Here is a 25286-nt window from a genome sequence, read left to right as displayed (position 1 = left end):
AGAATGCATCCAAAAACCAGGACCCCTAAGTCTTGAGGGAATGAAATTTGGGGAAAGTTCTAGCTGCTTTCAGAACTACTGACTGCTGCTGCATTGCAGGAACTTAATTGTTCTGTGACAGTTTCCCAGTCAGTTTAGCAATCCCTTGCTTCCTTCCTACTCGACATCAGCCTCTTATCTGTCTGCTGAGAAGGAACGGGAAGGGAGGGAGGGAGAAAAGGGAAGGAAGGGAAGGAAGAACGGGAAGGAAAGGGAGGGGTGGAGAGAGGAAGTGAAGGAAGGAAGAAAAGGAAAGGAAGAAGGAGGGAAGGAGGCAAGGAAAGAAAGAAAGAAAGGAGAAAGTGGGAGGAAAGGAAAGGAAGAGGGAGGGAGGGAAGAAGGAAGGAAGGAAGTAAACAAGTAAGCAAGCAAAATTTCCAATGCTGCCTGCCAGATTCCCACAGGGAAATTCAATGGGGAAGCCAGCAGGAAGCCGAAAATCTCTCCTACTCCCACTGCTTCCCCCGCCCCATCTTGTTCATGCTGTTTAGGGAAAGAACCTATCTTTGAAATGATGGCCAAACGGGGCCCAAGTTCTCCAGATTTGGAAAGCCAAGAATACATTGATCAAACCTCCCCTGTCCGAAGCTTAAAACCAACTAACATTTCAGTAATGCAGCTGAATCAACGTCTTGTTCGCCCACTGAGTTGGTGAAGCCTCTCTGAAAACCCACCAGCACTTAATGGCATCGTTGTTATTTTTCCCCCTCGCACAGATCGCGGAATAAGAGTCAGAAGCTGGACTCCCAGCAAACCGAGGGCCTCTTGCTCTCCAGCAAGCCCGAAAGCCAGAAAGCCAGCGCTTAAAAGGAGAGAAAAATATTGATTTCAGGACCTCCCTTTGCACGAAGATCTGTGAAGACCAAGGACGGTGTCACACTTGGGATGAATCTATTCTCCTGAGTATAGAAGCAGCCACGAAGATGAAGGAGACCAATCCTATTCTGGATTTACAGGGAGGGGAGGGGGGAATTAGAAGCCGTTTGGAAGATATTCTACTCTCTGTACATTCATTCTGTCTGATGTCTTTTTTCTTTTAAAAAAAAATCTCAATCCACTTGTTTGCAAAGCATGGCCACATCCCCTTAATACACTAGCCCAAGCAAAAATTGGCAGGGCTATCAGATAGTTTAATGCAGGGGTCACCAACCTTTCGGACCTCAGGGACCACTAAATCAGTGTTTCTCAACCTTGGCAACTTGAAGATGTCCGGACTTCAACTCCCAGCCAGCATTTGCTGGCTGGGGAATTCTGGGAATTGAAGTCTGGACATCTTCAAGTTGCCAAGGTTGAGAAACACTGCACTAAATTCATAATTTTAAATCCCACGGACAATTAATGTGATCTGCCTAATGACTGGCTGGGTGGGTGTGGCTAGGTGATCATGTGACTGGGTGGGCGTGGGCAAATTCATGTCACTCACGTCGAGAGGCACCTCGCCAGCCTCTACTCGCCCCTCCTCTCCCAGCCCCGCCTCACCTGCCCACCCGGGCTCCTTAGGGCCCCAACAGGGAGCAGTTGCTGGAGCTAAGCAGCCACCCGGAGAAAGAGTTGGCAAAACAGCTCAGTTCAAATTGGATCTGGCCGAGAAGGAGGCTCAGCAGAAGCACCTCACTGAGGACTAGAAGCATAGGCTTTCCAAGCAGAGGGAAGACCTGCGGGAGTGCAAGGCCAGGTCCCGGCGCCTGGAGGCTCAGTGGGCTGAGATGGTCAGCCAGTTCCAGCCATGATGAAGTCCCACTGGAACGAGGCCCTCCGGCTCTTCCCCACCAGCGTTGCTTCCCTCCAGCCTTCACCCAAAGCCCCCCACCAGGAGGCTGAAGCAGACCCCAAGTTCAAATTTCTGCCCTCCTCCGACCTCCATAAAAAGACCCCGAAGAGGGAGACTATCTGTAGAAACACAAGCGCGTTCATTGCACATATCTGGCCCAGGGGCCGTAGTTTGAGGACCCCCGATTGAGTGCAATATCAAAAATGCAAATAATTTAATTTTTCAACATTTTCTTGTAGACCACCAGTGGTCCACGGATCAACAGTTGGTGGCCGCTGGTTTAATGTGTCACCCAACCCATATCATAACCTGTTGATGAAGGAGAGTAACTTCTTAAACTTAATTAAGAAAGTCCTAAGCTGACAATATAAATGATGGTCGTCAGGGGGCAGCAGTGAGATACAGGAAAAAATTATTTTGTCTTACACTGGATCCGTGTTTCTCAACCTTGCTAACTTTAAGCTGGGTGGACTACAACTCCCAGAATTCCTCAGCCCGCATTCTTTAAGATTACCTCTCTGGTCTATAATTCCAGAAATAAATCTAGCTAGCTGGGGAATTCTGGGAGTTGAAGTCCACCCAGATTAAAATTACCATGGTTGCGCAATACTCCCCTAGATCACTTAACCCCTAAAAACCCACATTATTGTTTCTTTCTTTCTTTGTTTCGTTGCTTATTGCAACTATTAGAGACAGCCTAGGTTTCATTAAGCTAGGCATAAGTATAGACTGTAATAAAATGCAGTAGAATAGAATAGAATAGAATAGATCAGAATAGAACAGAACAGGAGTAGAATATCAGATTAAAGAATAGAATAGAATATATAGTAGAGTAGAAATAGAATAGAATTAGAGTAGAACAGAACAAAATAGAACAGAACAGAATAGGAGTAGAATATCAGAATAAAGAATAGAATAGAATATATAGTAGAGTAGAGTAGAAATAGAAGAGAATAGAACAGAATTAGAGTACAGCAGAACAGAACAGAATAGGAATAGGAATAGAATAGAAAAGAATATATAGTAGAGTAGAAATAGAATAGAATAGAATTAAGGTAGAACAGAATAGACTAGAATAGAATAACAGAATAAAGAATAGAATAGAATATATAGTAGAGTAAAAATAGAATAGAATAGTAGAGTACAGCAGAGCAGAACAGAACAGGAATAGGAATAGAATAGAATATATAGTAGAGTAGAAATAGAATAGAATAGAATTAGGGTAGAGCAGAATAAACTAGAATAGAATATTAGAATAAAGAATACAATACAATATATAGTAGAGTAGAAAGAATAGAATAGAATAGAATTAGAGTACAGCAGAACAGAACAGAACAGAATAGGAATAGGAATAGAATATATAGTACAGTAGAAATAGAATCGAATAAAATGGAATAGAATTAGAGTAGAGCAGAGCAGAACAGAATAGAACAGAATAGAATATCAGAATAAAGAATAGAGTATAGAATAATAACTTTATTGTCACATTTAAATATACACTAATAAACATACATTAAAGGGTCACCACCTACAATATGTACTACATAAACATGACAAAACAAATTATGCACACACACACACGCACACGTGAACCAGAGAAACAACACAGTCTAGTTGGGATGTATACAGGTGCATGGTGGAAAAAAAAACCTTGGGAGTTTACCTGAAGGATGGACTAAGGAACAAAATGGTTACCTGATCTGCTAGTAGTGCTGGAAACCTCAACTCAACGTATCTACCCTGGATAAAACATTCAGGGGCCCAGCTCTGCTCTATAAAATGAATTAAAGTCCAGAGTTTGGACTACCGATATACATCCGCTTTCATTTTCTCTGTCGACCATGCTGGAGTCACCCAGCAGATCAATCAAATGCCTCATCAGATCAATCAAATCCTGGGTGCAAACGTGATCAAGCCAGCCGATTTAAATTTTAACTCATGGCATCAAATGGTTCGTTCCCTCACCTGGTTAAATGCAAATAAACCCAGTCTAGATAAAACGGGCCATTGGGATACAATCAAGATCAAGGGAGGTACTAATATTACTCTATAAAACCTTAGTGTAAGTATAATCTTTATTGTCATTGTACTTAAATACAACGGAATTGGTTCGAAATTAGCAAGGCCACACCTAGAGTATTGCATCCGGTTTTGGTCACCACACTATAAAACGATGTTGAGACTCTAGAAAGAGGGCAGAGAAGAGCAATAAAGAAGATTAGGGGACTGGAGGATAAAACATGACGATGAACGGTTGCAGGAACTGGGCATGGCTGGTCTAGGGAAGAGAAGGACCAGGGGAGACACAGTTTTCCACTATTTGAGGGGCTGCCACAGAGAGGAGGAGGTCAAACTATTCTCTAAAGCACCTGAAGGGCAGACAAGGAAGTGGTGTAGGGTCTCCTGCTTGGGCAGGGGGCGGGGTTGGACTAGATGATCTACAAGGCCCCTTGCAAGTCTGTTAATCAGTTAAAGTGAACTTTATAATGGCTTGATAAGGCCACACCTAGAATCCTACGTCCAGTTTTGGTCACCACACTATAAAAAAGATGCAGAGAAGAGCAACCAGGATGATTAGGGGACTGGAGGCTAAAACATATGAAGAACGATTGCAGGAACTGGGCCTGGCTAGTCTAGGGAAGAGAAGGACCAGGGGAGACATGAGAGCATCTTCTAATATTTGAGGGGCTGCCACAGAGAGGAGGAAGGGGGTCAAGCTATTCTCCAAAGCACTTTTGAAGGCCAGACAAGGAAGAATGGATGGAAACTGACCAAGGAGAGATTCAACCTGGAAATAAGGAGGAATTTCCTGACAGTGAAAACAATCAAGCCATGGAACAGAAGTTGCCTTCGGAAGTTGTGGGTGCTTCATCCATGGAGGCTTTCAAGAAGAGACAGGACTGCCCTCTGTCAGAAACGGTGTAGGGTCTCCTACATGGGCGGGGGTTGGACTAGATGACCTACAAGGTCCCGTCCAACTCCCTTAATGTGTTAATCTAGGTCTTGCTGATTGGTCCATTTCTGGATTCTGCCAATTGCTATTTGGGCCAATTTGAGAATTGGGGATTCGAAAACACCAGTTACTTCCTCTCATGCTGCAATGGTCGTAAGTGTGAAAAATGGTCACTAAATGAATGGTTGTAACCCGAGGCCTACCTGCAGCAAAGTTATTCATAATCCAAGCAGGGATGAGAGTTCTCTCCAATTTTTTTTGGAAATAGGCCCCTCCCACCTCACTAACAAGTAGAATGGAGATCCCGCCTCTTAATTTAAATATCTGCAATAGCCTTGAATGATTTCTGCAATCCGGGCTAAATTCCTATCAACCCACACCTGGGTTTTCATGCCACTATTAACCAGGTGAGCGCAAGAGCGTGACACAACATTGGCACCACTGAAGCGCGATTCATTTTGAACTGGGGTTAGCAACGGGGTGTCGTGTTGTGTCATCCAACCCCTTTAGGTAATTGGGGTGGGAGGTCCAACTAGCTGGTGCAGATCCAGAATAGCAATAGCAAAAGCCGTTAGACTTATATACCGCTTCACGGTGCTTTTACAGCCCTCTCTAAGCGGTTTACAGAGTCAGCCTTTTGCCCCCCAACAATCTGGGTCTTCATTTGACCCACCTCGGAAGGACGGAAGGCTGAGTCAACCTTGAGTCAGTCGGGATTGAATTGTTGGCAGTGGGCAGAATTAGCCTACAGTAGTAACCAGAAGGAAGGAAGGAAGGAAGGAAGGAAGGAAGGAAGGAAGGAGGGAGGGAGGGAGGGAGGGAAGGAAGGAAGGAAGGAAGGAAGGAAGGAAGGAAGGGCAATAGCAGTTAGACTTATATACCACTTTACAGTACTTTTACAGCCCTCTCTAAGCGGTTTACAGAGTCAGCCTCTTGCCCCAACAATCTGGGTCCTCATTTGACCCACCTCAGAAGGACGGAAGGCTGAGTCAACCTTGAGCCAGTCAGGATTGAACTGTTGGCAGTGGGCAGAATTAGCCTACAGTAGTAATCACTAGGAAGGAAGGAAGGAAGGAAGGAAGGAAGGAAGGAAGGAAGGAAGGAGGGAGGGAGGGAGGAAGGGCAATAGCAGTTAGACTTATATACCGCTTTACAGTGCTTTTACAGCCCTCTCTAAGCGGTTTACAGAGTCAGCCTCTTGCCCCAACAATCTGGGTCCTCATTTGACCCACCTCGGAAGGACGGAAGGCTGAGTCAACCTTGAGCTGGTCAGGATCGAACTGTTGGCAATGGGCAGAGCTTGCAATACTGCATTCTAAAAGGAAGGGAGGGAGGGAGGAAGGAAGGGTGGGAGGAAAGAAGGGAGGATGGAAAATAGCAACAGCACTTAGACTTATATACCACTTCACAGTGCTTCACAGCCCTCTCTAAGCAGTTTACAGAATCAGCATATTTGCCCCTAACAATCTGGGTCCTCATTTTATCCAACTTGGAAGGACAGAAAGCTGAGTCAACCTTGAGCCTGCTGAGATTCGAACTGCCAAATTGCAGGCTGCCAGCAGGCAGCAGAAGTCGGCTGCAGTACTTCATTCTAACCGCGGCTCATGGAGAAAATGGATTCCTTCTGGAACCAAGTTTAACATGAGCGCAAGTCCTCGACTTATGACAGTTTATCTAGTGACAGTTCAAAGTTACAACAGCACTGGAAAAAGTGACGGATGAATGTTTTTCACACTCACGACTGGTGCAGCATCCTCATGGTCACATGATCAAAATTCAGACACTCATCAACTGACTCGTATTTATGATGGTTGCAGGTGTCACATGATCCCCTTTTACAACCTTCTGACAAGCCGTCAATAGGGATGCCACCTAACAACCAGGCTACTAACTTATCAACTGCAGTGACTCGCTTAAGAACTGAGGCGAGAAAGATCATAATGTGAGGCAAAACTCACTTCACAAATGTATCGCTTAGCGACAGAAATGTTGGGGCTCCATTGTGGTTGTAAGTTGAGGACTGCCTGTATAACTTGCCTCCAGAAGTTATGAATGCTCCAATGTTGGAAGTTTTTAAGAAGTTGGATAACCAATTGTCTGAAGGGGTGTAAGTTTTCCTGCCTATGCAGGGGGTTGGACTAGAAGACCTCCAAGGTCCCTTCCAGCTCTGTTATTCTATGCTATGCTATGCTATTCTATTATTCATTATCTATTCCATTCCATTCTATTTTGATCTGTTCTGTTCTATTTTCTAGTCTATTTTATTCTTAATCTTATTCTTATCTGTTCTGTTCTATTTTCTAGTCTATTCTTATCTGTTCTGTTCTATTCTTATTCTTATCTGTTCTATTCTATTCTATTCTATTCTTATCTTTTCTATTCTTATTCTTATTTGTTCTATTCTATTCTATTTATTCTTATTCTTATCTGGTGTTCTATTCTTTTCTATTCTTATCTGTTCTGTTCTATTCTTATTCTTATCTGTTCTATTCTATTCTATTCTATTCTATTCTATTTATTCTTATTCTTATCTGTTCTATTCTATTCTTATCTGCTGTTCTATTCTATTCTATTCTTATCTATTCTATTCTTGTTCTTATCTGTTCTATTTTCTATTCTATTTTCTATTCTATTCTTAATCTTATTCTTATATGTTCTGTTCCATTCTAATTCTTATCTGTTCTACTCTATTCTATTCTTATTCTTATCTGTTCTATTTTCTATTCTATTCTTATCTGTTCTATCTTAATCTTATCTGTTCTATTCTATTTTTTATTCTGTTCTATTTATTCTTCTTCTTATCTGTTCTATTCTATTCTATTCTATTCTTAGTATTATACTTTCTATTCTATTCTATTTTCTATTCGATAAAATTCTGATTTCCCACCTTAAAATTGGATGAGTTTCTCGCTCTCCCCCCCCCCCACGTTAAATATCACCTTCCTCCAAACTGGAGGAGAAACAGCTGATTCTTAACTTTCCTCCCTTTCCTAACCGGTGAACCGCAGAGACCGCAGCCATTCGTTCTCCTTGAGCGGTTGAGACGAAGCCAGCTGGGTGAAGCATCGCTGCGCTCGGTCACCGCCGCTCCTTGGGGCGGCTTTTCCGACCGTCTGTTGCCAGCGGTGCCACCTTCCCGTGAGGGCCACGGACCTTTGCACGCGATGACCGGGAAAAGCAAATCATCAACCAGCTCTTTGGCATTGGCATCCCACCCCCAAATTTTCCTGGGTGCCCTCCGGAGCAGGTCAGGGTTGGGTTCCCCTTTGAAGGATGGATAAGTGGCTTGTAATTGGAGAGAAGAGTCAACCCCCAGCCCCATGCTGGTCAAGCTCTGGCCCTATAAAACGTCCTTCTATTTCAGCACTCAAGATATCAGGATGGTTGAGGTGGGAAGGGAACGGTGGGGGCAGCCATGGTGAGAGGCAAAGGGAATGGCAGGGTAGGCCTTCTCCACCGGAAAGCTGGGTTTTCTGAGAAGAGCCCAGTTCCTTTTGAAGTATGATAGGCCTCGTTACGGATAGTTCTCGAAGTACAACCACTTATTTAGTAACTGCTTCAGAGGGCACTGAAAAACGTGACTGATACAACCGGTCCTCACATTTACAACTGATTTCTCTGTCTCTCCCTCTCTCCTATGTCTGTCTATCATCTATCTTATATATCTATATCTATCTGTCTATCTCATATATCATGTACTTCTGTCTATAATCTAATATGTCCATCCTCTATCTATCTATCTATCTATCTATCTATCTATCTATCTATCTATCTATCTATCTATCTATCTAATCCCTCTATCATCTTATTCTACCTATCTCTATCATTATCTATCAGTGTATCATCTATCCACTTTATCTATCTCTCTATCATCTATTTATTCTGTCTATCATCTATCTATCCATCCATCTATCATCTATCCATCTTATCTACCTATCATTTATTTATTCTGTCTATCTATCTATCTATCTATCTATCTATCTATCTATCTATCTATCTATCTATCTATCTATCTATCCATCTATTTATTCTGTCTGTCTGTCTGTCTGTCTATCTATCTATCTATCTATCTATCTATCTATCCATCTATTTATTCTATCTATCTATCTATCTATCTATCTATCTATCTATCTATCATCTATCAATCTTATCTATCTATCATCTATTTATTCTGTCTATCGTCTATCTATCCATCTATCTATCATCTATCCATCTTATCTATTTATTCTGTCTGTCATTTATCTATCTATCTATCTATCTATCTATCTATCTATCTATCTATCATCATCATCATCATCTATCCATCTTATCTATCTATCACCTATTTATTCTGTCTATCATCTATCTATCCATCTATCATCTATCCATCTTATCTACCTATCATCTATTTATTCTTTCTATCATTTGTCTATCTATCTATCATCTATCCATCTTATCTCTCTATCATCTATTTATTCTATCTATCATCTATCTATTTCTCTATCTATCCATCTTATCATCTATTTATTCTGTCCATCATCTGTCTATCCATCTATCTATCTATCTATCTATCTATCTATCTATCTATCTATCTATCTATCTATCTATCTATCATCTATCATCTATCCATATTATCTACCTATCATCTATTTATTCTGTCTATCTATCCATCTATCTATCATCTATCCATCTTATCTACCTATCATCTATTTATTACTTTGCTTTACTTCACTTCAATTCACTTCACTGGAAAAAGTTGCCAACTCTATCAGGTTTCAAGTCTGCAGTGAAATCAATTGATACAGACGATACGCTGACATGTTTCTTGCACAAAAGTGGAAAATTAAACCAGGGCTGTTAATGGCGAAATTGACTAAGAGCTTCTGAATTTAAAAGATCCACTCCCCCTCCCAGCAGGCTATGCAATGTAATTGATTAAAAATGTGGAGAGAGCAAGATACTCCCAGAATTCCCCAGTCAGTTTGCTTTAAGGTATCTGCTCAAGCAGGAGACCCTCTACCATTATGGACAAATGGCTGTCCAATCTGTTCTGGAAAACTTCCAGTGGTGGAGCACCCACGACTTCTGGAGGCAAGCCTGATTCGTTAGTTGCGAAGTCGTGTCCGACCCATCGCGACCCCCTAGACAACGTTCCTCCAGGCCTTCCTGTCCTCTACCATCCTTTGGAGTCCATTGAAGCTCAGGCCGACTGCTTCAGTGACTCCATCCAGCCACCTCCTTCTCTGCCGTCCCCTTCTTCTTCTTTTGCCCTCCATCGTTCCCAGCATGAGGCTCTTCTCCAGGGAGTCCTTCTTCCTTCTCATCAGGTGGCCAAAGTCTTTGAGTTTCCTCTTCAGAATCTGGCCTTCTAAAAAGCAGTCAGGGTTGATCTCCTCTAGGACTGACCGGTTGGATGGCTTTGCAGTCCAAAGGACTTGCAGGAGTCTTCTCCAGCACCAGAGTTCAAAGGCCTGCATTCTTTGGCGCTCAGCCTTCCTTGTGGTCCAACCTTCACAGCCATCCATGGCAGAGCCGAGGTGGCGCAGTGGTTAGGGTGCAGTACTGCAGGCCACTTCAGCTGACTGTTATCTGCAGTTCAGCGGTTCTAATCTCACTGGCTCAAGGTTGACTCAGCCTTCCATCCTTCCGAGGTGGGTGAAATGAGGACCCAGACTGTGGGGGCGATATGCTGACTCTGTAAACCGCTTAGAGTGGGCTGAAAGCCCTATGAAGTGGTATATAAGTCTAACTGCTATTGCTATTGCTATAATGGGAAAAACCATGTCTTGTCTAGCATGCTTTAAAATGAATGCAATTCTGGGAGCTGAAGTCCACCCATCTTAAAGTTACTAAGTTTGAAAAACACTTCTTTAAGCACTAGTGGTTTTTAACGAAAAATTGCCTCAAAAAACATATATACAACCTAGGAGGGCATCGGTTATGGATGGGTAGATCCAATGTCATTTTACAAGAGTTGAAAGAAATACTTTTCTAGATTTTTAATGCTCTATCTGTGAAATGGCCACTTTTCTACAGAAGCACCTTGATTTCCCAACAAGGACCTGGAATAGTCCTAATTGTCTCCAGAGAGATGATTTACTCTCTGGAGACAAATACTGTGGGGGTAAGACATCCCTAACACCCCTCATGTGTGTGTTCTGTTAAGATACATCCTTAAAATGGCTTTTATTGTACTACCGTAAAATGGCTTCTACTGTACAGCGCAGCGGAGTTGCATTGGTAACGGCTTCACAGTAATCCAAAAGGGGGCTCCCTCTGGTAAAGGGGAAAATATGACATGGCCACTTTTCCGCAGAAGCATCTAGATGTAGAAAAGATGTGGAGACTCTGGAAAGAGTGCAGAGAAGAGCAACAAAGAGGATTAGGCGACTGGAGGCTAAAACATATGAAGAACGGTTGCAGGAACTGGGCATGTCTAGTTTAATGAAGAGAAGGACCAGGGGAGACATGATAGCAGTCTTCCAATATCTCAGGGGCTGCCCCAAAGAAGAGGGAGTCAAGCTATTCTCCAAGGCACCTGAGGGCAGGACAAGAAGCAATGGGTGGAAACTAATCAAGGAGAGAAGCAACTTAGAACTGAGGAGAAATTTCCTGACAGTTAGAACAAGTGGAAGAGTTTGCCTCCAGAAGTTGTGAATGCTCCAACACTAGAGGTTTTTAAGAAGATATTGGATAACCATTTGTCTGAAATGGTATAGGGTTTCCTGTCTAGGCAGGGGGTTGGACTAGAAGACCTCCAAGGTCCCTTCCAACTGTGTTATTCTATTCTATTCTGTTCTGTTCTATTTCTCCACAAGGAACTGGAATAGTCCTATTCCTTCTGCTAAATAAGAGCTGGCATATTTCTTGGTGTTGCGTGGGGTGGAGGTATAGAGGATTGCCGTATTGGGGCTTCTTTCTCTGAGGAAAAATACAGCCAATTTTCAGTCACTCCGCCATCTTGCTTCTTCTCTGCCCAATGACGCAATCTTGAGTTCATTTTCCAGTTCACTTGCTTTTTTATTCCATTCGTAACCTCTTTGGCTATTTACGCTCCTGGGGAGGAAATTTCCCTCGTAGTAACATTTTAACTAGCCCGGCTGGAGTTTTATATAAAGCTGGATGGGCCTCACCCCAAAGAGTCGGTCCAAAAGGATAGGAAAACAGCAGGAAAGCTACAGAATTGAGAATTGCCTCAATCGATTTTGACCGGCCCTAGGGAGCTCTCTATTGATGTACTAACTATAAGATTATAAATTTCCAGAAACCGACTCCACCGTCTTGTCTTTCTGCATCACCATGACGTTCGCCGACATTTTGGACAATGTCGGAGGAATGGGCCGTTTCCAAAGAATGATGGTCAGCTTCCTAGCCATCCCGCTGTTGATGCTGGCCAGCCATAACCTCCTGCAAAACTTCACGGCCGGCATCCCGCAGCATCACTGCCAAATCCGCATTGCCTCCAATGCCACGCGTCAAGGCAATGGCAGCATGGGGAATTTGGGAGCCGATCAGCTCCTCCGGATCTCCATCCCGACGGATGCGGCCCGGCGGCCCGAGCAATGCCGGCGTTTTGCGGCCCCGCAGTGGCGCTTCCTGGACCCGAATGCGACTCTGAGCAATGAGACGGTGTTGGACACCGAAGCCTGTGAGGATGGATGGTCTTACGACCGGAGTGTGTTCAGCAACACGATTGTCAGTGAGGTGAGAAAGAAACTGGGTTTTTTATTTTACTTTAAAGGGATGAGAAAAAGTTTAAATATCTTAGAGCAGCGCTTAGCAACTTTAAGATGGGTGGACTTCAAGTTTAGTTTAGTTTATTGTCATTACAATGAAATTAAATGCCGTCTTTACTGTAACTATCAAAAATAAAAACACACAGATCCTTCATATTCAATATATAATTGAAATTGAAAACTCCTGATATTGCATTAATATTGCACTGTACCGTAGAATTCAATAGGGTTGCTGCCCCTGGAAGAGAAGCTGTTTTTCAGCCTGTTTGTCCTGGTTTTTATTCTCCTGTACTGGCTGCCAGATGATAATAGTTCAAAAAAAAAAAAAATGCCCAGGATGAGATGGATCTTTAAGGATGTTTTGAACTCTTTAAGGCCCAGGGGCTATAAAGCTCTTCCAAAGAGGGGAGAGGGCAACCCGTTACCCTCTGGGCAATGACTTTCACCCTCTGGAGCCCTGTCCTATCTGCCCCTGTGCAATTGGCAAACCAGACACAGGGGCACTGTTAAAACACTCTCTATGGTGCAGCGGTAGAAGGTCACCAGCAGTTTTCCCTTCAGTTGTTGTTTCCTGAGAAGTCTCAGGGTGTATCATCCCTGCTGGGCCCTTCTGACGAGTGCTGCGATGTGAGCACCCCAAATCAGCTCCTCTTTTATGATAACAAACTTAAAACTGGCCACTTGCTCCTCTCGGTCTCCCTTGATAAGCAAGGGCTGATCTATTCCTTCTATAGTCCACTATAAGCTCCTTGGTCTTGTTGGTGTGAAGGACCATGTTATTATCTCCAGACCACGAAAGCAACCATCCCACCTCATCCAGATAGGCAGACTCATCCCCCCCCCCCCCGGATATGAGTCCCATCACTGTTGCATCATCTGCAAATTTAGTAATTTAGCCTGAGTGGGAATGCAGTCATGCACATAAAAAGCATAGAGTAAGTGATTCAACATGCAAAAGAATAAGGGCTGAAGATAATCTTACCCAACTCCCAGAATCCCCCAACCAGCATGCTTTAAGATGGGTGGACTTCAACTCCCAGAATTCCCCAGCCAGCACACTTTAAGATGGGTGAACCTCAACTCCCAGAATTCCCCAGCCAACTTGCTTTAAGATGGGAGGACTTCAACTCCCAGAATTCCCCAGGCAACATTTCATGATCAGGCAGGACGTCAGATTAGCAAAAGTTCTCAATGGTTTTGGTTTTCTCTTCCCTCCCCAAAATTATTTTCCAGTGGAATCTAGTATGCGAATCTCGGTCCCTCAGGCAGATGGCTCAGTCCATTTACATGGCTGGCGTGTTGATCGGATCGTTCCTAATTGGAAATCTCTCGGATAGGTGAGCAGTGAGGGGCAGCGTGGTGTAGGGGTTAATGTTTCGGGCTAGGAGTGGGTGTAATGGCATTTGGGCCTTGGGATGCAGGCAGAGAGATGCTGCCAAGAGATGGGGCAGATAAGGGACAGCTGAGCCCTGGGCTGCATAATGGATGCAGAAAGAGGCTCAGAAGGGACCCTCCCTAGTTTCTCAAGTTGTAAGGGGGGGGGGAGGAGAATCTAGATCTATGGAAAGAGTTCAGAATGTGTCAGGTTGTGGAAGGATATGTAGAGAAGACCTTGGGAGAAGGAGCAAAGAGACTCTTGTCAGATAAAGAGACAGCATAACCCTCAGATGTATAACAGGCAGAGCGAAAGGCTCAACAGAAACTCTCCCTAGTTTCTCAGGCTAGAAAGGAGATGCCATAACAGTATGTGGGGAAGACCTTTGGAAGTGGGCAAAGAGACATTGCCAAGGGAACACCAGATAAGAACCTCAGCTGCATAATGCGAGGTGAAAGAGGCTCAGAAGGGACCCTCCCTGGTTTCTCAGGCTGTAAAAGGGGGAGAATATAAACTTCAGAATGTAGTGCAAGGATGTATGGGAAGACATTGGGAGTCAGAGCAAAGAGATCTTGTTCAGGAACAGTCAAATAAGAGACCGCATAGCCCTCAGATGTATAACAGGCAGGGTGAGAGGCTCACAAGAGAGACCGTCCCTAGTTTCTAAAGCTGTAAAGAAGAGGGTGGAATCTAGATCTACGGAAAGAGTTCAGTGTATGTGCAAGGATATGGGGGGAAGACCTTGAGAGAAGGAACAAAGAGATTGTCAGATAAGAGATAGCATAACCCTCAGATGTATAACAGGCAGTGAGAGAGGCTCACAAGAGAGACTGTCCCTAGTTTCTAAAGCTGTAAAGAAGAGGGTGGAATCTAGATCTACGGAAAGAGTTCAGTGTATGTGAAAGGATATGGGGGGAAGACCTTGGGAGAAGGAGGAAAGAGATTGTCAGATAAGAGACAGCATAACCCTCAGTTATATAACAGGCAGGGTGAGAGGCTCACAAGAGACACCCTACCTAGTTTATAAAGCTGTAAAGAAGAGGGGGGAATCTAGAACTATGGAGGATATTGGGGGGGGGGAAGACCTTGGGAGATAGAACAAAGAGACCTAGGCCAGGAATGGTCAGATAAGAGACAGCAGAGCCCTCGCATGTATAAGAGGCAGGGCGACAGACTCAGTCCATTGCCAAACATCCGATTTTTTAAACAATCATGACCATTATGCAATGGTCATAAGGATGAAAACGATCATAAGTCCCTTTTGGGAGCGCCGTTGTAGCTTTGAACAAGCTGTCATTAAACAAGCTGTCGTGAAGTGGAAGACTACCTGTAAAAGCGAAAATATCCGACGGCAGATTGAAACGTATGAGACCATAATGTCTGTTTCTTACAGGTTTGGCAGGAAATCTCTGATCATTTGGTGCTACCTGCAGATGGGGGTAGCCGGAGCCGGCACGGCCTTTGTGCCCAACTTTACCATTTATTGCATCCTCCGTTTTCTGTGCGGCATGGCGATGTCTGGCATTTCCCTCAATTCAGTTTCTCTCTGTGAGTCTCCAGCGTCTCTCTCTCTCTTCCCCCACTGGTCAAAGCCCTTTGCTATCTTTTGCAAAATGTGTTTTGGCTTTTTCCCTTCCTCCATCTTTTTTTTGGGGGTAGGGGATCTGTGGCAGAATATGAAATGCAGCAATTGTTCTGTGGCACACCAGAAAATTACTCCTTACACACACACACACCCACACACACCCACACAAAAGTATTTTTTTTTAAAGTGTAAGGCATGGTTTGAGAGGAAGTTATATATATATATTCTCCCTTTATTTATTTATCAGCACAAATGCAACACAAATGTAACAAGGCAACATAAAAAATGGCTTTCTGCCTGGATGGCTCCCAGAGTGAGCCGATAGACAGAAAAGGGAAGCAGTATGCTCCCTCCCATATTTAGGCATACCAGGGGTTGTGACACAATACATACATATGTATATGTGTATGTGTATGTGTGTGTATATATATGTGTGTGTTTGTGTGTGTGTGTGTGTAATAACTATGTTGTATTGAATACTACCTGTTAAACTGGCGTTGTCTGGGTATTTATTTATAGGGGGAAAATGTCCAGACCAAATGTAATTTCTAATGTTGGATTTTCCCCCTTAGCAGAGGGAGCCCCCTTGTGGAGTACTGCAAAGCTGTTACCATGGCAATTCCACTGCGCTGTACAGTAGAATCCATTTTAAGGCACAACAGGCTGTATCTTAACAGAACACACACCACCACCGAGGGGTGTTAGGGGTGTTAGGGGTGTCTTACCGCCATATTATTTGTTTCCAGAAAGGAAGTCATCTGTGTACTAAGTTTGGTTGAAATTGCTCCAGGCGTTCCAGAGTTATGCTGGTGTACGTACACACACACACACACACACACACACACACACACACACAGATAGCCGTTTTTGATAGGTAGGTAGGTAGGTAGATAAGGATGACAGGTAGTCCTCAACATACAACTTACAAAAAGAAGTTTGTAAAATGCAGGCCGAGCTCACTTAGCGACTGTCTCGCTTAGCAACAGAGGTTTTGTTGTCATAAGTCGAGGACTGCCCTGCAGTATTTATAGGTTGTGTCTTTTTTTATAGGCATGGAGTGGATACCCAGCAAATACCGGGCTATCGTTGGCACGATCAACGGTTACAGCTACACGACTGGGCAGTTCATCCTGGCTGGCATGGCGTATCTCATCCGTGATTGGCGCTGGTTGCAGCTGGCCGTCTCCCTCCCTTACTTCGTCTTCTTTCTCTACTCCTGGTAGGTTCTCCTGGAAGCTTTCAAGAAGAGACCAGACTGCCATCTGTCAGAAATGGTGTAGGGTCTCCTGCTTCGGTGGGAGTGGGGGTTGGACTACATGACCTATGAGGTCCCTTCCAACTCCGTTAATCTGTTAGGTTGGCAGAGTAAAAAAAAAGCCTTCTATTTTCTTCACTGGAATAGTTTTCATTTTTAGGAACGGGCAGGGGAAAAACATTTTCTGCTTTATCCTTTCCTTTGTTACATTTATTTTATTTTATTTTATTGGACGATCGCACCGCAGTCATGCCAGAAGTACATAATGTGATGGTTAACTTCCTTAGATATCAAGTTATATCATCAATCCCATTGCAATTTTCTGGTTTTTATCTTAATGTTTTATCTCATATAGTGTACTGTCCACATCTCTCTCTCTCTTTCTTTCTCTCCCTCCTTCCCTCCCTCCTGCTCTGTGTATTCACTTAGCTTTCGCTAACATCGTCAGAGTGAAAAAACCATTAAAGAGATATCTGCCTTTATACACTATTTCACAATTACATTATAACACTCTGGACGTTAGCAGAGGCTAACGAAAGTTAAGTGAGCAATATATTTTAAGTTCCGGAGATTGCAATGTCTGTTTCTTCTTTTATAACTACACCTGGAACTTGTATCTTTAGGATAATTTGAGATATACGGTATAAATCTCAAATGAGATAAAGTTTAAATAAAACACACACACACAGAGACGCACAAACACACATGTTTTATTTAAACTTAGATTTGTATGTCAGTGATGGCATGAACTCTATGCTAAACCAACTAAAAGAAAAATTGTTTAAATAATTTATATTTTTTAATATATTTATTTTTGGGCTTTTATTGATTTTTTCCCCTCATGCTTTATTTCCTTCCCAAGTTTTATTTCATTAAATGTGCATGTTTATGCTTTATTACATGATCTTTATTTTTTAATGTTTTAAATTTCCTTTTATTCTTTATATAATTTATCCCTGGTTTTATTATATATCTTTCTTTTATTTTTAATCCTGACTTTTTTATTGTTATAAGTAATTCACGGTGGAGAACATATCCAATATGCCTTCCTCTTCCTATTCTCCCCACAACAACCCTGCGAGGTGGGTTGGTTTGAGAGAGACAGTAATTGGGTCAATGTCACCCAATTGGCTTTCATGATTAAGGCGGGACTGGAACTCACCGTCTCCTGGTAATTGGCCCAATGTAACCCTCCAAATTTATGCCTAAAGCAGGATTAGAACTCAACGATCTTTTAATGAGGTCTAGTTGCTTGTCTCTTGCAAATCTCCAATTCCCAATTCTCTGCCTTCCATCGCATTCCTCCATTCACTCTTAAATTCCCACCCTCTTTTCCCGAGGCCCAGCTCTAACCGCTAGGTCTCAGGGCTGTCCGAAAGCTGCAAAATCCCCTTCTTGGTTGCAGGTTTTTCGTCGAATCCGCCCGCTGGCTGGCCATTTCGGGGAACCAGGAGAAGGCGGTGAAAGGGCTGAAGAAGGCGGCCTGGGTTAATGGCAAGAAGGAAGAAGGGAATAAACTCAGCGTGGAGGTATGAGGCCCCATTATTCCACCAGAAATCCCCCCCCCACTTTTTTTTTGTAAAATGCAATAAAAAATGGGATATTCTGTATTGTGGCCCGCCAGTGGCCAGTGGAGCTGGAGGCAGAATCAGACAGTGAGGAGGGTTGGGGAGGAACATGGGCCAGTCCTGGAATCTGGGGAAGGCTCTGAGGAGGGCTCTGTGTCGGAGGCAGAGAGGGGGACAGAGCCATATGCCAGTTATCAGCTGCCTTCGGGGTCAGGCATCAGTGAGGCAGAAGAACAGCTGGAGCCTGTTCCCAGTGTGCGCATGCTCAGAGTTGCCAGACGAAGGAAAGAGCTAAAGAACAGGGGTCGACTTGGGAGGAAGGCCACAAGTGGGTGGTGAATGGCCCCTCCCAGAGGAAATAAAAAAGGAGCGGAAGGGGAGTGGAGTTTGCAGGAGACCATTAGTTCGCTTCATTGGTTCGTGACCCTTCTGAGGCAGAATAACAACTGGAGCCTGTTCCCGGGAGGCTGCGACCGTTGTAAATACGAGTCAGTTGTCAAGGGGCTGAATTTTACTCACGTGACCATGGAGATATTGTATTGGTTGTAAGTGCGAAAAACGACCACGAGACGCTTTTTAAGGGCAATCGTAACTTTGAGTAGTCGCTAAAAGAATGGTTGTAAATCGAGAACTAGCTGTAAATCTCTTCAGGATGGTACAAAGCCATCCTGGTATAAGGACTCCTACACTGGGCATGAGGTTGGACTAGGAGACCTCCAGGCTCCCTTCCTGCCTCGTTATTATATGATTCTGTGATTCTATCATCAATCTTGCACTCCGGAGGAGCAAAGAATAGACATTATCATAGGATAGCAGTCCAATGTCAGGCTTCCAAACTAAAATACGAATCCAAGGCAAGAGATTCCTCAAAATTCCAATTTATTAAGAGAGCCATGTTGGCACGTCTGGGAAAACCCAAATCTGAAAGCTTCCTGGTTTCCCCCCACCTAGTTGAAAGTTCAAGATCGTGCCCCCCACACCCACAAAGTTCCATCCCATGGTCCAATCTCCCACTGCCATAACGACACGATTCGACCCATCCAGTTCCTGCCAGGTACAGAGACAAAGATGACCTTGGCTTTCTAAGAAGAATGTCGTTATGGCTACCTTTCACCCAACTCTGTATAATCCTCCCCTCCCATTTTCCCACGGTAGGAAGTGTGGCAGGCCTGAAGTCCAAAAAGGGGGGAAAAAATGGCTTGCAGGCACGACGTCCTTTAGGCGAGCGATTGGCCAGTTCTCGTTCCAAGAATCCCCCAAATTTTGCTCATCCGGGGGACGATGACGACAAAATCTTGCACTGACTCTTTCTCTTCTCCTTCTCCTCCTCCGCAGGTTTTGAAAGGCAGCATGCAGGCAGAGGGTTCCTCCACCAAATCCAGACACAGTATGGCCGATTTGGTCCGAACGCCGGGCATGCGCAAAATTTCCTTCGGCGTCAGCTTTTTTTGGTAAGAGCCGTTTCTTCCCTGCGCCCTGCTTTTTTCCAGAATTGTGGTTTATTTTTCCATCCAACCGAGTTATTCTATGATCCCTAGGGACAAAGGGATTCAGATTCCCTCCCCCTCCCCGAAAATAATGGCTTTTGGGACAGGGGTCAAGTTTTCCAACTTTCTGCTCCCGTTCTAGGTTTGCCACCAGCTTCGCTTATTATGGGCTGGCCATGGACCTGCAGAATTTTAATTTCAACATCTACCTGGCCCAGCTGGTGTTTGGGATTGTTGACATTCCTTCCAAGTTCATCTCAGTGGTGACCATCATGTACGTGGGACGGCGATTCTCCCAGTCGGTCTCGCTGATCATGGCTGGAGTCTGCATCCTGGCCAACATCTTCGTGCCGCAAGGTAAGGATACCACCAGGAGTAGGTAGATCGACTGTCAGCGTTCCAAGTATCATGTAGAATTAAATCAGAGTCAAAGGCAAAACGATCCTTCAAGTTCCAATTTAATAAATCAGACATCTTGGCATTATGCTATGAAATCCCAATACTGGAAATGACATCGGAATTCCACCCAGTTAAAAGTTCATGATCTTGTCCCCACACCCACAATCCATCAAATGGTCCAATCTTCTTCTTCCATGCTGGCATCCACACCCAGCTGCTTCCGGTCAGGTGTAAAAGTGCAGAGACAAAAGACGACCTTGGCTTCTAGTAAAGAATGACAACAATACATTCCACAATCCTACTCCTGTCTATTCCCCCCTCCCATCAACTATACTAATGAAACAGCATATTGAAATAAGAGAAAGTGTGGCAGGCCAAAATTCTAAAAGGAATATAATTGCAGGCCTGACATCGATTTTCCCAACCGTGTGAACTAATTTTAACAACTGCGGTGATTCCCCTAACAAATGGGGCAAGAAAAGTCATCGCACGGGAACAAAACTGGCTTGAAAATTTTCTCACTTAGCAACGTAAGTCCTGGGCTCAGTTGTGGCCCTAAGCCAAGGACTATTAATTTCAATCAATTTCAAAGGAGAAAATTGCTAACGTTGAGAACAATTAATCAGCGGAACTGCTTGCCACTGGAAGTCGTGGGTGCTTCATCCCTGGAGGTTTTTAAAGAAGAGATTGTACATACCATTTCAGAGTCTCCTGCTCGAGCAGGGGGATGGACTAGAAGACCTCCAAGGTCCCTTTCAACTCAACTTTCTATGTTCTAATCCACTAATAATTCAAATACCAGCCAAGGGCAGGAACAATGGCCTTATTTAATTCAGGTTGTTGAAAAGAATTTGACAAACAGAGGCATAGAATCAAGATCGTGTGAAACATTAGTACCACTTTCTAAAAGGGACGTGGTGGCTCAGGGGCTAAGACGCTGAGCTTGTCGATCAGAAAGGTTGCCAGTCCAGCGACTTGAATCCCTAACAGGGTGAGCTCCCATGACTTGCCCCAGCTTCTGCCAGCTTAGCAGTTCGAAAGCAGGTAAAAATGCGAGTAGAAAAATAGGAACCACCTTTGGTGGGAAGGGAACAGCATTCCATGTGCCTTCGGGGGCGTTGAGTCATGCTGGCCACCTGACCATGGAGACGTCTTCTGAGTCTTCTAGCATTTGCCATAAAGAAGAGGGGGACAATTTATTTTCCAAAGCACCTGAAGGCAGGACAAGAAACAATGGATGGAAACTCATCAAGGAGAGAAGGAATTAAGGAGAAACTTCCTAACCGAGAACAATGAACTGGTGGAACAGCTTGCCTCTAGAAATCGGTGGGAGCTCCATCACTGGAGGTTTTCAAGAAGTGACTGGACGGTCAGTTATCTGAAATCGTACAGGTTCTCCTGCCTGAGCAGGGGGCTGGACTAGAAGACCTCTAAGGGTCCCTTCCAGCTCTATTCTTATTGAAATGGTACAGGTTCTCCTGCTTGAGCAGGGGGCTTGGCTAGAAGACCTCTAAGGGTCCCTTCCAGCTCTATTCTTATTGAAATGGTACAGGTTCCCCTGCTTGAGCAGGGGGCTGGACTAGAAGACCTCCAAGACCCCTTCCAGCTCTATTCTTATTGAAATGGTTTCAGATTCTCCTGCTATTCTATTCTGATTTTCCAAACTGGAGGCTATGAAAAGGAAGACATTCACCATTTCCTTCCATTGTTGAGGTACCCATTTAGGGGCAAAAGTAAGTGGGATTTTTAAAAATAATAATTTGTCACCTGCTGAATTACGTCCGGTGCAACAAATATTGAAACCAAAGTAGAAATCTTGCCCCTGATTGTGAGTTTCTTTCTTGTCTCCTTAGATCTGAGCACTCTGAGGATGGTTTTTGCGGTGGTCGGCAAGGGCTCTCTGGCTGCTTCGTTCAATTGTGCCTACATCTTTTCTGGAGAACTTTTCCCAACCATCATCAGGTGAGTAAAGGCAGCCAGGGGCATCAACCTGCTCTCCAAAGCATGGGAAGGCAGGACAAGAAACAAGGGACGGAAACTAATCAAGGAGAGAAGCAAGCTAGAACTAAGGAGGAATTTCCTCACAGTGAGGACAATTCATCAGTGGAACAACTTGCCACCAGAAGCCATGGGTGCTGAATCCCTGGAGAGCCGAGGTGGCGCAGTGGTTAGGGTGCAGTACTGCAGGCCACTTCAGCTGACTGTTATCTGCAGTTCAGCGCTTCTAATCTCACCGGCTCAAGGTTGACTCAGCCTTCCATCCTTCCGAGGTGGGTGAAATGAGGACCCAGACTGTGGGGGCGATATGCTGACTCTGTAGGCCGCTTAGAGAGGGCTGAAAGCCCTATGAAGCGGTATATAAGTCTAACTGCTATTGCTACTCCCTGGTTTCTATCACTTATCCTAGCCGAGGTGGCGCAGTGGTTAGAGTGCAGTACTGCAGGCCACTTCAGCTGACTGCTAGCTGCAGTTTGGCGGTTCAAATCTCACCGGCTCAAGGTTGACTCAGCCTTCCATCCTTCCGAGGTGGGTGAAATGAGGACCCAGACTGTGGGGGCGATATGCTGACTCTGTAGGCCGCTTAGAGAGGGCTGAAAGCCCTAGGAAGCGGTATATAAGTCGAACTGCTATTGCTATTGCTATTTTTTGGCTGCACCTGATCTGGTCTGAAGGGGCTGGAAGAGCCAAGTCAGTCCTGATTCAAAGGGGCAACGAAGGTGAACGCATCCTTTCTCCCCTACCAGGCAATCGGGAATGGGCCTGGGAGGCACCATGGCTCGGGTCGGGAGCATGGCGGCCCCCTTGGTGAGGATGAGCGGGGAGTTTTTCCCACCGCTGCCCCTCATCATCTACGGTGTGGCCCCCATCCTGTCGGGCATCGTCACCTGCTTCCTCCCGGAGACCCGGAACGTGCCGTTGCCCGAGACGATCGAACAAGTTGAAAGACGGTGGGTACCGAACACATTTCTCCGAGCGCGGTGAAGCTCCTTGGGGGGAGGGGAGGAAGAAAGGGGTTGGGGGATTCTGGGAGTTGAAGTCTACACATCTTCAAGTAGATAACATAGATTAACAAAGTTGGAAGGGAACTTGCAGATCATCTACGTTGAGGAACGTTGTGTTAGCTCCTGTCATCTTTGATGGTTTCTCCTTCTATGAATTATTTATATAATTCATTATTATATATTTATAATTTTAACCGCATTGTTTTGGTCCCCACAATGTAAAAAAAGATGTGGAGACTCTGGAAAGAGTGCAGAGAAGAGCAAGAAAGATGATTAGGGGACTGGAGGCTAAAACATACGAAGAACAGTTGCAGGAACTGGGTATGTCTAGTTTGATGAAAAGAAGGACCAGGGAAGACATGATAGAAGTCTTCCGATATCTCAGGGGCTGCTCCAAAGAAGAGGGAGTCAAGCTGGTCTCCAAAGCACTTGATGGTAGAACTAGAAGCAATGGGTGGAAACTAATCAAGGAGAGAAGCAACTTAGAACTAAGGAGAAATTTTCTGACAGTCAGAACAATGAATCAGTGGAACAGAAATTGCCTCCAGAAGTTGTGAATGCCCCAACACTGGAAGTCTTTAAGAAGATGTTGGATATCCATTTGTCTGAAGTGTTGAAGGGTTACTGTCTGAGCAAGGGGCTGGGCTAGAAGACCTCCAAGGTCCCTTCCAACTCTGTTATTCTATTCTATTCTATTCTATTCTAAATTTCTCTCCAACCTTTTCTTCTCAAGATCAAAACCCAACGAAGAAGACGAACTGCAACTGAAGGTTCTCCTGACCTCGGGATAAATCTGAGCACATCGAAGACGGACGCTAAGGGGCAGAAAATCAGACCCTCCTCAGCCCCCCCACCATCATCATCTTAGCATCCTATTCCCTATCACTAGGTCCTGTTATTCTGGGACATCACAAACAGGTTGCCAACGAGACCCCCGTCAGAAGAAACGAGGAGATGGGTTGGACGTGAAACTTGTGAATGACCTTGTAGAAAGTCCAATTATGGCCTAGAAACACGGTATTTGCACGCCGGAGGGAGAAAACTATGGCCAACCTCTGCCGATTATAAAGGAACATCCTTCTGCGGTTATTTTTTAAAATCATGTTTTCTTCTCCATTTAAACGAGACTTGAATTCTACCTGGGTTTTATATGCCTGTAAAGTGATACCTGTTATACACATGTAAAAAAAAATAACAATGACAGTTTGAAAATTCTGTGACTGCGGGTGCAGAAATCGGGCGGAGACGCAACGTTAGGACTTCACCCATGATATAGCAATATATAGAGCCGAGGTGGCGCAGTGGTTAAATGCAGCACTGCAGGCTACGTCAGCTGACTGCAGTTCTGCAGTTCGGCTGTTCAAATCTCACCGGCTCAGGGTTGACTCAGCCTTCCATCCTTCCGAGGTGGATAAAATGAGGACCCGGATTGTTGGGGGCAATATGCTGACTCTGTAAACCGCTTAGAGAGGGCTGAAAGCCCTATGAAGCAGTATATAAGTCTAACTGCTATTGCTATTGCTAACTCGGTTTGTGGCATAGCAAGGGTCAGTTTCACATGTGTCCTAGTTGTAAACCTAGTTGTCCCAGGTGAGCAAATTTTGCCGGTTGTGTTTACGTCGCTTCTATTACGACGAGAGTCACTTCCCCACGCCCCCCCCCCCCATCTCCGTGTCTCCCAGCCAGCATTACAAAACGGCTGGGTTCACGGAATTACGCTTGGTGATGGATTCACACAATCCCAGCGAATCGTATAAACGGACTAACCAGGATGGGGTTGATGATGATAATCCCCCAAATCAAAGTGGACCAACAGGGTTTGTTCGGCTAGTCGAGGGGAGTGCTTCGAGCAGTGGAGGAGATGGGTCGGGGTTTTTTTTCAGCGACCCCGGTTCCAGATTTTGTGTGAATCCGATCGACCTGGGTTTGGTAGCCTGGAGCGAGACAAGGGGTTTGATCAGCGATGTGCAATTGATGACTGCAAACCCCTTAGGGAGGGGTTTGTTTTGTGTGTGTGTGTGTGTGTGTGTGTGTGTGTGTAAATAGAATAAAATAAAAGAATGTGTAATTTATGGGGATTAGACAGGATAGATTATAGAAAGAAGAAAATCAGGACGTAACTTTGGAGAGATCAATT

The 25286-nt window shown here is 44.5% G+C and overlaps 1 protein-coding gene across 1 annotated transcript; it reads left to right on the top strand.

Moving 5' to 3' along the window:
- The first annotated feature begins 12041 nt into the window (after positions 1-12041).
- Positions 12042-23940, top strand: LOC116520155 (solute carrier family 22 member 6-A-like). The gene is made up of 10 exons (XM_032234306.1): positions 12042-12446; positions 13712-13815; positions 15247-15401; positions 16489-16657; positions 18099-18222; positions 19597-19712; positions 19891-20105; positions 22001-22109; positions 22892-23095; positions 23883-23940. The coding sequence occupies exons 1-10, from the start codon at positions 12042-12044 to the stop codon at positions 23938-23940; spliced, it is 1659 nt and encodes a 552-aa protein (XP_032090197.1).
- Positions 23941-25286: the final 1346 nt, after the last annotated feature.

This window comes from Thamnophis elegans, chromosome 17, assembly GCF_009769535.1.
Source record: "Thamnophis elegans isolate rThaEle1 chromosome 17, rThaEle1.pri, whole genome shotgun sequence".
NCBI classification, from domain to species: Eukaryota; Metazoa; Chordata; class Lepidosauria; order Squamata; family Colubridae; genus Thamnophis; species Thamnophis elegans.
Note: the sequence above shows the minus strand (reverse complement) of the source record. Positions and strands in the feature narration are given on the sequence as shown.

Coding starts and splice junctions, on each gene's coding strand:
- LOC116520155 (XM_032234306.1), top strand. CDS start 12,042: ATGACGTTCGCCGACATTTTGGACAATGTCGGAGGAATGGGCCGTTTC. Junction 15,402..16,488: donor CCTCAATTCAGTTTCTCTCT/GTGAGTCTCCAG, acceptor CTTTTTTTATAG/GCATGGAGTGGATACCCAGC. Junction 20,106..22,000: donor CAACATCTTCGTGCCGCAAG/GTAAGGATACCA, acceptor TTGTCTCCTTAG/ATCTGAGCACTCTGAGGATG.